A 13,413-nucleotide genomic window follows, 5' to 3' on the forward strand; every position below is an offset into this window, starting at 1 on the left:
GCACTTCTCATTCTCGTTTGAAACACGCTTAACACGTCACATCAGTTCACCAGGAAACACGTCAAACTCTACCTTTACATCATTGAATATTCTGCTTCAAAGTCTGAAATACGTCACATTATGAAGCCGGTAAAATGGTTTGTTAAGGCTGTTGACTTGCTGAAATGTTGTGCTCCATCAGGCTAATAACCCGTAAAACACAATAATAGTTCCGCTTTGAATCTCTTCCATTCATTCATAACTGTGCTTGTATTGAAATGTCTGTGAGGATTTGTCCGACGCTGAGGGACACGTCTGACCCAGATACAGTAATGAACGAGACTCCATTGTTGAGCGCTGAATGCTGATTTTTATTAATTAGATCGTTCATTAGTTGTGCTCCCCTGAATGAGTCTGGCTCTGGAAATCCCTCTGGGACCGAGATCAGATCTGGACACACTACGGATGTGAAGAGTGTTTCAGATAAATGGACGTGTGGTATGTTGAGATGAGTCTGCTTGTTCTCAGATGTCTCTCACCTTGACTCGTAAAAGAAAACACATGGAATTGCATCTCCTGATGTTTTTGCCTTTTCCACATTTCTCTGTATTGTTTGTCTAGCATATTGTAAAGTGGTTCCTGAGGGGTGAATGGGAAAGTAAGAGTGACGAGTGACTCGATAGCAAAAGACAAACAGTTCTGCTATTGATAATGATGATAAAGTACGATATCTCCCGAAAGAAACAAGGATTTTAATATTGCTGTTTGCTTTCTTTAAAGGGTTAATTCACCCAAAAATCTCTCATTGTTTACTCTCCCTCATGTCGTCACAAACCCGTACGATTTTCGTCCATCTTCCGAACACAAATGAAGATATTTTTAATGAAATCTGAGAGATTTCTGTCCCTCTATTGAAAGCCTATTCACCCAATACTCTGATGCTTCAAAAAGTCCATAACTAGATCTTAAAATAGAACGGCTTAATCCAAGTCTTCTGGAGACATATGATTTCTTTGTAAGATGAACAGATTTAATTTAAGCTTTTATTCACATATAAACATTGATCGGTGAACAGAAGCTCAAGCATGAAATCCACTGATGTTCGTTCTCGTCAAGTGTGTTGAGCTTCTGTTTATCTTTGACTTTCAATGGAGGAACAGAAATCTCTCATTGTTAATCATTGAGATATTATTAAAGTCTTATGGGTTTGGGATGGCATGAGTGTAAATTATGACTTATTTTGACGGTGACATTTGGGGTACATTTACCACACACACACACACACACACACACACACACACACACACACACACACACACACACACACACACACACACACACACACACACACACACACACACAATACTGTAAAGTTAGAAAGCTCTGATAGTGTAATGACGGGCTTCAGTGTGTTCGACTGCACAGTAATACTGATATAATGTATACGTCACAGTGGGTTGAGTTTGATGGGAAAGAGAATTACACAAAACAGATTAAGACCTTTTAAGATCAATTAGTATTTTCTACGTTGGATAAGGAGGATCTAGTACATGTTTGATTGTAAATGCATTATTAACATTTAGGGGTTACCTAAAAAAAACAAGGCTACATAAGAAATATTTTGAGTTTGAAATAAATTTAAACAATTTATTATTGCCATATTTTAAGGCTGCTGTTATTCATGCATGAATGCTTATGACTCCAGTCATAGTTAAGGATCGCTCTTCATTGCCTTATGATTAGTTAATATCTCCAGCTCATATTAGTACGTGATTATTCATGCACCTCGAATGTAAAGTGTTACCCATTAGGGTTTGCTTTTAAAGGCACAATATGTACGATTTTTGGATTAAAATATCCAAAAACCACTAGAACAATGTTATATATTTTGTTGACTTATGTACTTACATTATCGCAAATGTTTCCAAAAATGTTTAAATCCATAGAAATAAGCAGTTTTAACCAGGACACGGACTGTGTCATTGCGTCGCCTATCCATGACATCACACCCGCGTTACCCTCGATTTCCGGCTTTATTTGGTAGAAACCAAACACGATTAAAGATTAAAAGATGCTTTAATATATTATGTGTTTTATTAGACAGGTGATCAACTGTTTGCACACATTCATCGACAGAAAACGAATCGTTGTTAAAGGGTAACTCTCGCCAAAATGCAACCTAGGCTCTTTTTGTTAATCTACCCGAGTCAAACTTTTGTTTAAAAGCATAATTAGAATGGAAACGGCAATTTTAAGTTTGACCGTATTTCCGTTTTAGGTTAAATGCCTTGTGAATGGGAGTGAATGGGAGTGAATGGGCCACGACTATGATAGCATCAAAAATCTCTATGTTTAAAACACTAATGCGGCTCGACACAACATGAAACTGTGCTGGAAGTGTCACCAGCGGATCTACACATGAACTCCAGCATTGAGAACAGTGTGTGTGTACACAGAGTTTACTAAAAAGAAAGATTTTGAACAACTGTGTTTCCGTCTGCCGGCATTTTGTCAGTCGAAAATAGTCGATCTCCGAATGCAACGTAACAGGGAGGAGAGTAAAGATGGAAAGCTCCTAAAGCTTAGTTCCATATAAATTCACAGATAATTTGTTGTTAGTGAAAATCAATATTGACCTTGTATTTGAAAAAGGATCCTCATATAAGAAACAATACTAAAATTCAGAGTCAGTTCATTCGCATTCGGAGATCGACTGTTTTTGACTGTCAAAATGCCAGCGGACACATTTACTGTGAGTTGTTCAAAATCTTTCTCTTTAGTAAACTCTGTGTACACAAACACTGTTCTCAATGGTGGAGTTCATATGTAGAGCCGCTGGTGAGACTTCCAGCTCAGTTTCATGTTGTGTCGAGCCGCATTAGTGTTTTAAACATAGTGATTATGATGCTATCATAGTCGTTTCCCATTCACTCCCATTCACTCCCATTTACTTCCATTCACTCCCATTCACAAGGCATTTAGCCTAAAACGAAAATACGGTCAAACTTAAAAGTGCCATTTCCATTCTAATTATGCTTTTAAACAAAAGTTTGCCTCGGGTAGATTAACAAAAATAGGCAATTTGGCGAGAGTTACCAGTTACCCACAAAACCTCGCACAATACAACTTTAACATCATAGGATGTCCTGTTACTTTATCCGCTACAGTAAAAGACCTGGGTGTTATACTCGATTGCAACCTGTCTTTTGAAAATCATATTTCATATGTTACAAAAACAGCATTTTTCCACCTTAGAAACATTGCTAAGCTACGTAATATGCAATCAGTTTCTGATGCAGAAAAGTTAGTTCATGCATTCATGACCTCGAGACTGGATTACTGTAATGCTTTACTAGCTGGTTTTCCTGCATCCTCAATAAACAAGCTACAGTTAGTCCAAAATGCCGCCGCTAGAGTTCTTACGAGATCAAGAAAATATGATCATATAACACCGATTTTATCATCACTGCATTGGTTACCTATAAAGTTCCGTATTAATTACAAGGTATTGCTACTGACCTATAAAGCCCTAAACGGCTTAGCTCCAGTCTATTTAACGGATCTTTTATCACCCTATAATCCATCGCGCTCTTTAAGATCACTAAATTCAAGGCTTTTGGTCATACCTAGGATATCCAGAACCACCAAAGGAGGGAGAGCATTCTCACATTTGGCTCCAAAACTCTGGAATAGTCTTCCTGATACTGTTCGTTGCTCAGACTCGCTCTCCCAGTTTAAAACTAGATTAAAGTCAGGCATTCATATAATCCTACAGTTCAAACTACAATCCGGCCTCTAGCTCATAAATGCCAGAGGAGAACTGGCCCCCGACTGAGCCTGGGTTCTCCCAAGGTTTTTTTTTCTCCATTAGGTCACCTGATGGAGTTTTAGGACACCATTAGGTCACTTGATGGAGTTTTTCGGTTCCTTGCCACTGTTGCCTTTGGCTTGCTCAGTTGGGGATATTTTGGGGATATTTAATTTAATTTTATCAATCAATAAATTCCTCTTGAAACAAACTTTGTTGTATTATTTTAATTTAATACTGTGAAGCTGCTTTGATACAATCTGTATTGTGAAAAACGCTATACAAATAAACTTGACTTGACTTGACTTACCCTTTAAATAGCACAACACAGTTAGTCTTATTGTTTAAATCTCGTTTTCTTGATTTACCGCGAGTACCGTGTTTTACCATGCCTAACAGCGATCTAGCTTGTGTAACATGTAGTAGCCGCATAGTAGCGAACACACAGTTTAGATACATGTGAGTGTGTTGAAAGTTATGTAATAATGCTGCTCTGTTACCGCACATATATGACGGGATGAAGCGGAAGAGGTCGTCTGTGGAACAATAAAATCTCCACTGCTCTCGAGCCGAAAAAGCCTTCGTTTTGAATAAGCGCCCTCTAGTGGTGAAAAGTTACATAGTGTGCCTTTAAGTATAATATTTTAAAGTATATTATTTCTATAGTAAGTACTTCTTTTGAAGGTAAAGTGTACTTTTTGTCAAGGACATCTTGTCACCCCACGTGCTCATATTTTGGGATTATGAAGGAGTGTTTTCCGCCTCTGAATCCCGCAGCTGTAGTTAGTCTGTCTAAAGCCCACAGGCCTCTACAGAGCGATTGATTGAGCTCTAGAAGCGCTGAAGTGCACACACACTGTCCTCAGTGTGATAAAGTCCTGCGATGCTGCTCTTAATCCATTTACTGTTCGACAGCCGTGCAATTGTTTCCCTTTGTCAGGTGACGGTTCTGGACAGCTCAGGGAAATCTGGGTGAGTCTCTGCGTTTATTTGTCGACTCGATTGTCCAGTTGTCCAAAGTAAAGGGTTCACTGTGGTGTTACTGCGTGCATTGCTCAGGTGTAGATTCACTGAGACGAGACCATTCATATTTGGTATTTATGACATGCTTTTAACATTTTGAAGTTGCAAATGCTGTGTTTTAATCTTAAATGCCATGGCTGACAGGACAGGATAATTGCAACCACTCGTTGAGACCTAAATACGTTCAGCGCTTGTGACATTTATCCACAGGGATTATAGCCTTATTGCTTATAACCTTATAAATGTACAGAAACTGACTGTCTGACTGTCAGAGGCCACTAATATACAGACACTGAACTAAATGCACACTTCTGAAGAGTTTCTTTTCTAACTTCAAGAGGATTCATTTTCATGCTTTGCTCTCAGCGATTATCACAGGGAAAAGCTTTGTGGTCGTGTCGCCATCTCTCGAATGACTTCAGAAAGTGCTTCATGTGATGACGTCAATGAACTGGCTTGTTCAAGTCCAAAAATATGGTCTTAACTTCAACATTAGGTTACGCCGATGGTAGAAGCAGCTCCCCAAGATAGTATATCTATAAATATAACATTTTTTTTGGAGAATGATTTTGATGCATTAGCATCTCAATGAGGCACACGTTCTCCATTCAGTCTTTAATTTATTGTCTTCTCGTAAACTGATGTATCAAATAGTCCATGTATGAGTAAGTGAATTTACATAATCATAAGTGAACTGCTGAATTGGGTTGATGTGTTTTTTTGTGCAATAAATTCTCCATAAATGATGATCATATGTGTCTAGCGTGACTACATATGGCATTATCTTCACGACCTCTGCTGCAGGAACACGAGCTTCTGCTGATTAAACTGTGAAATCTGCTGTTTGATTAGATCTTTACATCTTTACATTCCCATCAAGTCTCCAATAGACATGCTAAATGCCAATGAATTTATCTTTCTTGGTAGAAGAGAGATGCAAGTAGAAATGAGTTGAAGGTCAGAAGACCCAGAGAAATCAGAAGAGCTTGTGATCTCTCGTTCTGGAGTGTGTTTCTCATAAAACACTGTAACTCGTAAATCACAGTACGATGAATCATTGAAGAAATCCACTAGCTAGTCACAACTGGCGCAAATTGGTCGTTCAACCACGTTGGTTAATGATGTCATACAGGTGGAGGAGTAATAACTACTTCTAATGAATCTGTTCGAGATCGAATTAATGCGAGATGTTTTGCTATAAATCACGGACTGGCATCTGAGGACTATTGCTCATCTTTCTCAGTTATTTTGCTTTATTTCCAGATTCACTCATAGACTCGTTCTTACACACTAGAGCTCGTTCACACACACACACTCTTCAACAACTACACTTTAAATCTCTCGACAAACTAAAAGACGTAAATGACATTTGCATGTATTCTAAATTAAAGACACAGGTTGCACTGAATGTCAGCTTGATTATTTTGCTCAAGATCAGGATTTATTGAGTCCACATGTGATGAACACTAGAAACTCTTCTTCTAACCACAGGTCGAGATACACACACACACACACACACACACACACAACTCTGAGATGCTGTTTGCGAATGTTCACTGGAACTATAGTTTCGGGAAACACAGACTCGTTGAACTATGATGATAATGACAGAACTTACGATCATAGTTGGCTAACGATGCTTTCGGGAAACACTCTCCAGGATGGGCTGAATGCCGCACGGGAAAGAGAGATGAAGACAGACGAAGCTGAAGCTGATAGAGCACTGAATCCATCAGATACATCCGTTAGATACATACACAGGTTACCCATCACAAAGTATCAGTCAAAGCTTAAACACTCAAAATTCATCCTGTGAAAAGCATTTTGAAATTGGACATTGCGTTCTCATGCAAACACTACTGTAAATCCTTTTAGCTGCTTCTCCCACTAGTGCAGTGTCATGTTTCATATTACAAGATATACAATCAAGTCTTTTTCTAATCTTGACAAAACACACATCACTGGAGGAATCAACATAAGATCATTTTGCAGAAATGTGGCCACAGGTTTGTTTCTTCCTCGAGTCTGTGTTAATACAACCAGTGTATCTGAAATGTGTAAGTGGACTGAATCTAGCAAACACAGGATTGAATCTGAAACACAGAAAGTCAGAGTTAGAAAGAATAATGGACAAACATAACTGTTTTTGCAGTCATGCAACACTATGATTGTTCTCTCTGAAATGTGCTTCATGGTGGACATGTGTGTGTGTGTGTGTGTATGAGTGAGCGAAAGAAAGTGAAAAGAAGAAGAGCTATATGAAAAGAAAGTAGTGTGTGAGACCTTTCATGGGGAAAAGGAGATATTTGAGGATTAACTCAGATTTATGGCATGTCATAACAATTTCTACGTCTCAGCGCTGACCTTTCCCTTAGCACTCGAGTGATAGATGTACTTCATTACCATGTTTGAAAAGCACCAAACCAAACACCTTTCTGTCAGAGCCGTCAGTGATGGATCAGCGCGGGATTGTGGGTAAAAAGATCAGGTTTGCGTATGCTTATGACCCTGATGTCATGTTAACACAGAGAGGCTTGACATTGAGGACATATACAGTATAAAATGTGGAAATCTCACAGAAACGATACAGTATCTCTCCAATATAAGGACTGTTTCTTCTAGCTGATGTAGTTTCTATGCACCTGCAGATATATGACTGTGTGATTATTCAATAAATGCCGTATGAAATTAGAGAATTAGTCACGTTTATGGCCATGTGAGCGTATTTATTTCTGTAAGCATATCAAATTTCACTCAGCTCCTTCACACATGCTAACAAGATCTCACAACACTTTATACATTTTCAATTATAGTGAAAGTCCTATCGTTCACAAATGATCCCTGTCCAGAACACACAGACAATTCCCTTCATTCCCTAAAACTTCAGGTTGTCACAACCGAATTGTCCTTCAAACCACAGTATATGTTTTAGGAAAAACGACATATTTTCAAAGCTGCTAATCAGTCTTACATACAGTGAGTCCTGTATAACGAGGCTAGTTTAGGCTGATGTTCGTTAGGCGCCAATGAATCGTCTTTATTAGTGAGACTGTGATAGAGGAACTGACAGATATTCATCAAATAAACTTTTATTGTACAGAGCTATCAAAATCAGCGGAGTCTGAACGTTTTAGTCCAATAAAATCAAATCAAATACTACATACACTATAAAAATGCTTGTTTCAACCCATGTTTGGGTCAAATATGGACAAACCCAAGCGTTCGGTTTAGAAATGTAAACCAATGGTTGGGTTTGTCCATATTTGACCTAGCCATATTTGACCTAGTTTTTTTTTTTATTATTAGTTTTTTTTTATCACAGGACAGGACCAAACACAACTAGACACACACAAATAAAGAAATTAATAAATAAATAAAACAAAAAACAAAAATATTTCCGTTAGATTAAAGTTTACACACACTAAGCACAGATGCCTGACGTGACATTATGGACAAGGTGAGATTGTACAAAAGGACCAAATGAGATGTATAGCATTATGTAAATAAATAAAAATAAATACATTTAAATAGAATTTAAGGAGAGTGACAATTATAAAAGAAAAAAATTTATATTTCAAATAGCTTTGATTAATACTCAAGGAGCCCCTAAGAAATTTCAAATCCACCTATATTTACAGAGATATAAAAAATTTGAAATTAATAATACATTTAAAAAACATCATTGTTTGAGGAAAGTGGCAATAATAATAAAGAACAATTAGTTTGCCAAGTGCCGTCATAGTCACTAAATTTTGGATAAATAATTAAGGAAAAGACTACACTGGTTCTTATATAAGTGTGTGTGTGGCCTTCAATCAATATTTCTTTAGCACGTTTAAAACACAACCAATGTTGACCAAAGTGCTTTACAAAGAATGAAAGAAACACAAGAAATAAAAATAATATACATGCATACCAAACAAGCCAAAATAAGTGATACGCAATCAATAGAGTAAAAGAGAAACCCAGGATGAGTGTTAAAAGCCAGGGTGAATAAGTCAGTCTTAAGATCCAGACCGATGAGGCATGCCTGATAAAGGGAGGAAGGCTATTCCACAGCTTGAGTCCAGTGGCGAAAGAGCCATCACCACGGTGTTTAAGTTTTACTCTAGGAACTGTGAGAAGGCCAAGCTCACAAGATCTCACAAGATCTCAGCTTTCCAGAAGGAGTGTACAAGATCTCAGCTTTCCAGAAGGAGTGTACAAGATCTCAGCTTTCCAGAAGGAGTGTACAAGATCTCAGCTTTCCAGAAGGAGTGTACAAGATCTCAGCTTTCCAGAAGGAGTGTACAAGATCTCAGCTTTCCAGAAGGAGTGTACAAGATCTCAGCTTTCCAGAAGGAGTGTACAAGATCTCAGCTTTCTAGAAGGAGTGTTCAGAATCAAGAGACCAGTTCAATATTGAGGAGCCAGATTATTGAGGGCTGTGTAAACAAATAGTTAAATTTGAAATATAATTCCTCTGGTTCAGATGTTTCCCTGAGAGCAGACGAGACCAAGATCCTTTGTATGTAAAATAAATAAATAATTTAATACAATTTAAGGAGAGTGACATTTATAAAAGAAACCAATTAGATTTCAAATAGTGTCATAATTGTCTCTGGCTTTGACTAATAGTCAAGAAGCCTCCAAGAAATTTCAAATCCACCTATATTTACAGAGAAAATGAGGAAATAATAATAATTTAAAAAGTAATTGTTTGAGGAAAGTGCTAATAATAAATAAAGAACAATTGTTGTCATTGTCACAAATTTTTGATAATTGATTAAGGAAAAGAGAAGACTACATTGGTTCTTATTAAAGTGTGTGTGTGTGGCCTTCGGTTCAGATGTTTCCCTGAGAGTAGACAAGACCGAGACCCTTTGGCATACGTGTTTGAGATCGTACCGCAGTGGTCAGAAGTTAAGTTACCTGGTCAGAAGTTAAGTTACCTGGTCAGAAGTTACGGTTAGTTTCTGTTCCTGCTGTTTTCTCCACCGGCTGTAAGAAGACTCCTCTCAGCGGGCAGCTCTGATCCGCCATGTAGAGGGATGTCTCCTAATGACTTATTCATATCATATTTCCTCTTCTCATCAGTCGAGCAAAGCCTTGTATACACGGTCATCTTTTGCTCTGCCTCCGTGCCGGATACACCAAACAATCTTCCTCCCACTCGAGGGGTCTTAAAGAGCGGCTCAGCGGGTGGGCTGTGTTTGCATAATTTTATTGCCAGTAAGGCATAAACAGTCACTACCACACTTGATTAATCATGGTTCTCATTTTCCCCGCCGTCTTTCATAGACATAAGTGCTGCCGAGCCGCATGGGAATTAATGTGACAGTTTAAAACACGCTTGTTAATCCCTCCTCGACGGCGGAAGAAGCTGCGATACAGCTGAAGTGTCTACATGACAATGTTTACCTTTTTGTTTTTCAGTGTAAATCGCAGGATTACAGTTCATTAATTGGGACCCCCACGTTGAACGACTGTCCAGCAATGCAAATCGCAAACACATCCGTGCATTAAATGCAAATCGGCTCCTCGTTTGCCTTCGGTCACATCCGGATAATTCAGTTCTTGTGGTGTGTGTTTACAGGCGACACGTGCACCATGGCGGAGTACAACAAGCTGAAGAACATGCTGTTGGATATGCAGCCCAGGACCTCCACGAGCGGGCAACCGAACGCCATGGACCAGAGGAGGACTCTGGTGGACACCATGTTCAAGTATATAGATCGAAACCAGGACGGCCGTCTGAACAGTGAAGAGCTGGCAGAGGTAAGAGGACCGATAGGGAATACGGGCTAATGTACAGTCATTGCCCTTTACTCTGAAAGGCTTTAAGTAAGGGATAATGTAGATCCAGCCGGCTGTTATCTCAGAATAAACCCTGACGGGGTGATCAGGATCAGGTCTTCATCAGCCTGAAGGGGTTTATTCTGAGATAACAACCAGCTGGATCTACATTATCACACTTATTACATGGATATTTCCCACATAAGTAAATAATTAGACACAAAATATTGATCGGAGTCTAAATATTTGATCAGGTCTTTAAATGCAAAGCTTCCGTAGTTTCAGCAACAAGTTCAAACTAGACAGACATTTAAGAGAGACGGTATACAGTCATACACTTATTACACAGCATTTCAACACATTAATAATGATGGGGATTAGAGATATTGATTTCAGATTAAACTGTTTTAAAACCGTACCTGTTTGTATCTTATAATCCAACAGTGTACAAAACAATAGTCGCAAAATGGCCGCCACTGCGTTTGTATGAAACGAGAGAGAGCGAGTCCATGATACTGGATGACATAATTAAATAACTGTACACAAAATATTGATTTGACTGAGTTTTAATATGTTATTAGCTCACCAAACGCAAAAACCCGTTCCTAGTGAGTGTATAGCGCTGCTGACTTCAGTGACCCGGATGAGCCTGTCTTTCTGTTCTCAGAGGTTGTTATCTGGGAATAATACACCGCTGGATGGAGCGATTGACCAATCAGAATCAAGTATTCCACAGAGCTTTATAATAATATATGATAATGATCATCAGACTGCACAGCAAATACTAGTAAATACTTCAGAGATATGTTCCAGTTTTTCCGTGGAAGCCAAAGTTGAAGATTCATTACATACAGGGCTTGATATTCACTTTTCTCCTCATCATCCACTGTGGATAGTGGTTTTCCAAAGTTACAGCCACTCAGCATTTCACTGGCCACAGTTTTTACATCGATACCATGGGGGAAAAACGGCCATATAGATATTTTTTATATTATCTCATAATTTGGCGGCAGGTTTATTAGGCTGCTGTCACTTTAAGACCTGACGCACGGATCCATTATACTGTTACACATGCGTTTCTTTCTCAGCTGTTTACATTCACTTAAAACACAACTGACTGTTGGTTACGTGAATACTCACCAAGATCAGCTTTATTGGCATTATTTTGTGTGTATTTGACTGTTTAAGCGCAATATACTCAAAAAATAACTCAATTTAGTGCTGAGAGGCGGCTTTATGTTTTTTACACCAACAATATTCATCCGGAAACAAATGAAATGAGTGAGGATAGGAGTGTGTGTGTGTGTAACTCGCTGTCGGAGAGATGAGAGAGAGAGAAAGAGCAGATGGTATCGTCTATCTATTCTGCTGAAAATGAGTGTTGGAAGCGTTTCAGATATGTTATTATCGTAAAATCTGTATTTTGACAACCCTACATTGCGTTTAGTTCATTATTTCAGATGGCTTAAGACTACAATTGAAAAATGTATAGGCTATATTATATATACAATTCAACCCACCAAAGTGGCTAATGGGAGAGATTGTGTTAAATAAACCCGCATTTGGCAGGTTGGCGGGTGTTAACGTCAAGCCCTGATCACATGACAGTTTATAGTCTGTTAAACTCCAAAAGACAACCACCTCCAAAGCTCTCCATATGATTCATGTGCGACTTTGAGTTGCTAAATAAGGTTTAGGATTAAAACTGTACACTGTACACTCTTAGAAAAAAAGGTTTATTTGGATGTATGTAGAACTTTATACATCCAAATATCCAAATACATCCAAATACTCAATTAACAAAAATATTCATGCCAAAAAGGTTCTATGTAGGGTGTAATTACAGAATATGATTGCATGTTTTTCTAGTGATAAAGTATGTTTACAGGCTGTTTAAAGGTAGGGTAGGGAATTTAGAAGCGGCTAGCAATAGTGAGCTAGCTTTGAAAACATGAGATCCTTCAGAGCGTCCTTCAGAACACATGAATTACAATAATAATGAACGTAAACCACTTACAGAGCTCTTACTTGTGCCTGTCATGATTCTGTCCTCTAGTCCTTGAGTTTTCTAGTTCTGAGACAGGATCATGGCAGACCCATGTTTGTGTACAACACATGGTCTTTGGTTTGGGCCATGTGCTTGTGTGTCTCGTTACTTTACCCCGCCCCCTTGTTATCCTCGTTTGTCATGATTGTCTAGTTAGCATCACCTGTTCCCCTTATTGGTTCTCCTATTTAGTCTCCTTGTGTTTGCTGTCTGGTGTCGGTTCATTGTGATCCTTACCTCTGTGTGATCATTTTGAGTTTTGAGACCTTGTGATATCCTGTGAGTTTCCTGTTCCAGAGTATTGTCTAGTTATTGTTAGTTATAGTCTAGTTTAGTCTCTTTGTGTTCTGTCTACGTTTTGCCCCCTCGTGGGTTTTGTTTTCCCTGTTTGTTAGTAATTAAACTATTTGTTGTACATCCTGTTTGCGTTTGGGTTCATCCGTATTTATCGTGACAGTGCCATCTGACTGCTGCAGATTAATTTTGCCGTTGATACAGTGTTGACATAGAAATTTGGACCGAATGCAATGTGACAGAATGCTGGATAAGCCGGTTTTGGTCCCGAGACTTCCACAGAAGATAAATGTACATGTTTTAATATTTAGACCACTTCCATTATTGATTTCTATCAGGATGTGAAGAAAGTTTCAACCAGTATAACAAAAAGTGTTCATAAAACAAATAGCCTACCCTACCTTTAATTCATAACATCAAATTAAAAATTTATTAAAACAAAATTTATTAATTTAAAGTAAATCCCTAAAATGATCCCATGATGGAA

General features: G+C 38.4%; 1 protein-coding gene and 1 long non-coding RNA gene across 3 annotated transcripts in view; one reads left to right on the forward strand and one right to left on the reverse strand.

Annotated features, from left to right (window-relative positions):
* The window catches only part of fstl4 (follistatin-like 4), a 268,104-nt gene that overhangs the window by 153,391 nt on the left and 101,300 nt on the right, over positions 1 to 13,413 (forward strand). For both annotated transcript variants that reach the window (XM_082141263.1, XM_082141264.1), the window contains exon 5: positions 10,386 to 10,567. In XM_082141263.1, the coding sequence (XP_081997389.1) occupies positions 10,386 to 10,567 (182 nt within the window). The remainder of the gene's footprint in view (positions 1 to 10,385; positions 10,568 to 13,413) is intronic.
* Positions 1 to 13,413, reverse strand: part of LOC309478004 — a 244,168-nt gene that overhangs the window by 77,400 nt on the left and 153,355 nt on the right. The window lies entirely within an intron of this gene.

The sequence above is a fragment of the Leuciscus leuciscus genome, assembly GCF_965113295.1.
Source record: "Leuciscus leuciscus genome assembly, chromosome: 16".
Lineage (NCBI taxonomy): Eukaryota > Metazoa > Chordata > Actinopteri > Cypriniformes > Leuciscidae > Leuciscus > Leuciscus leuciscus.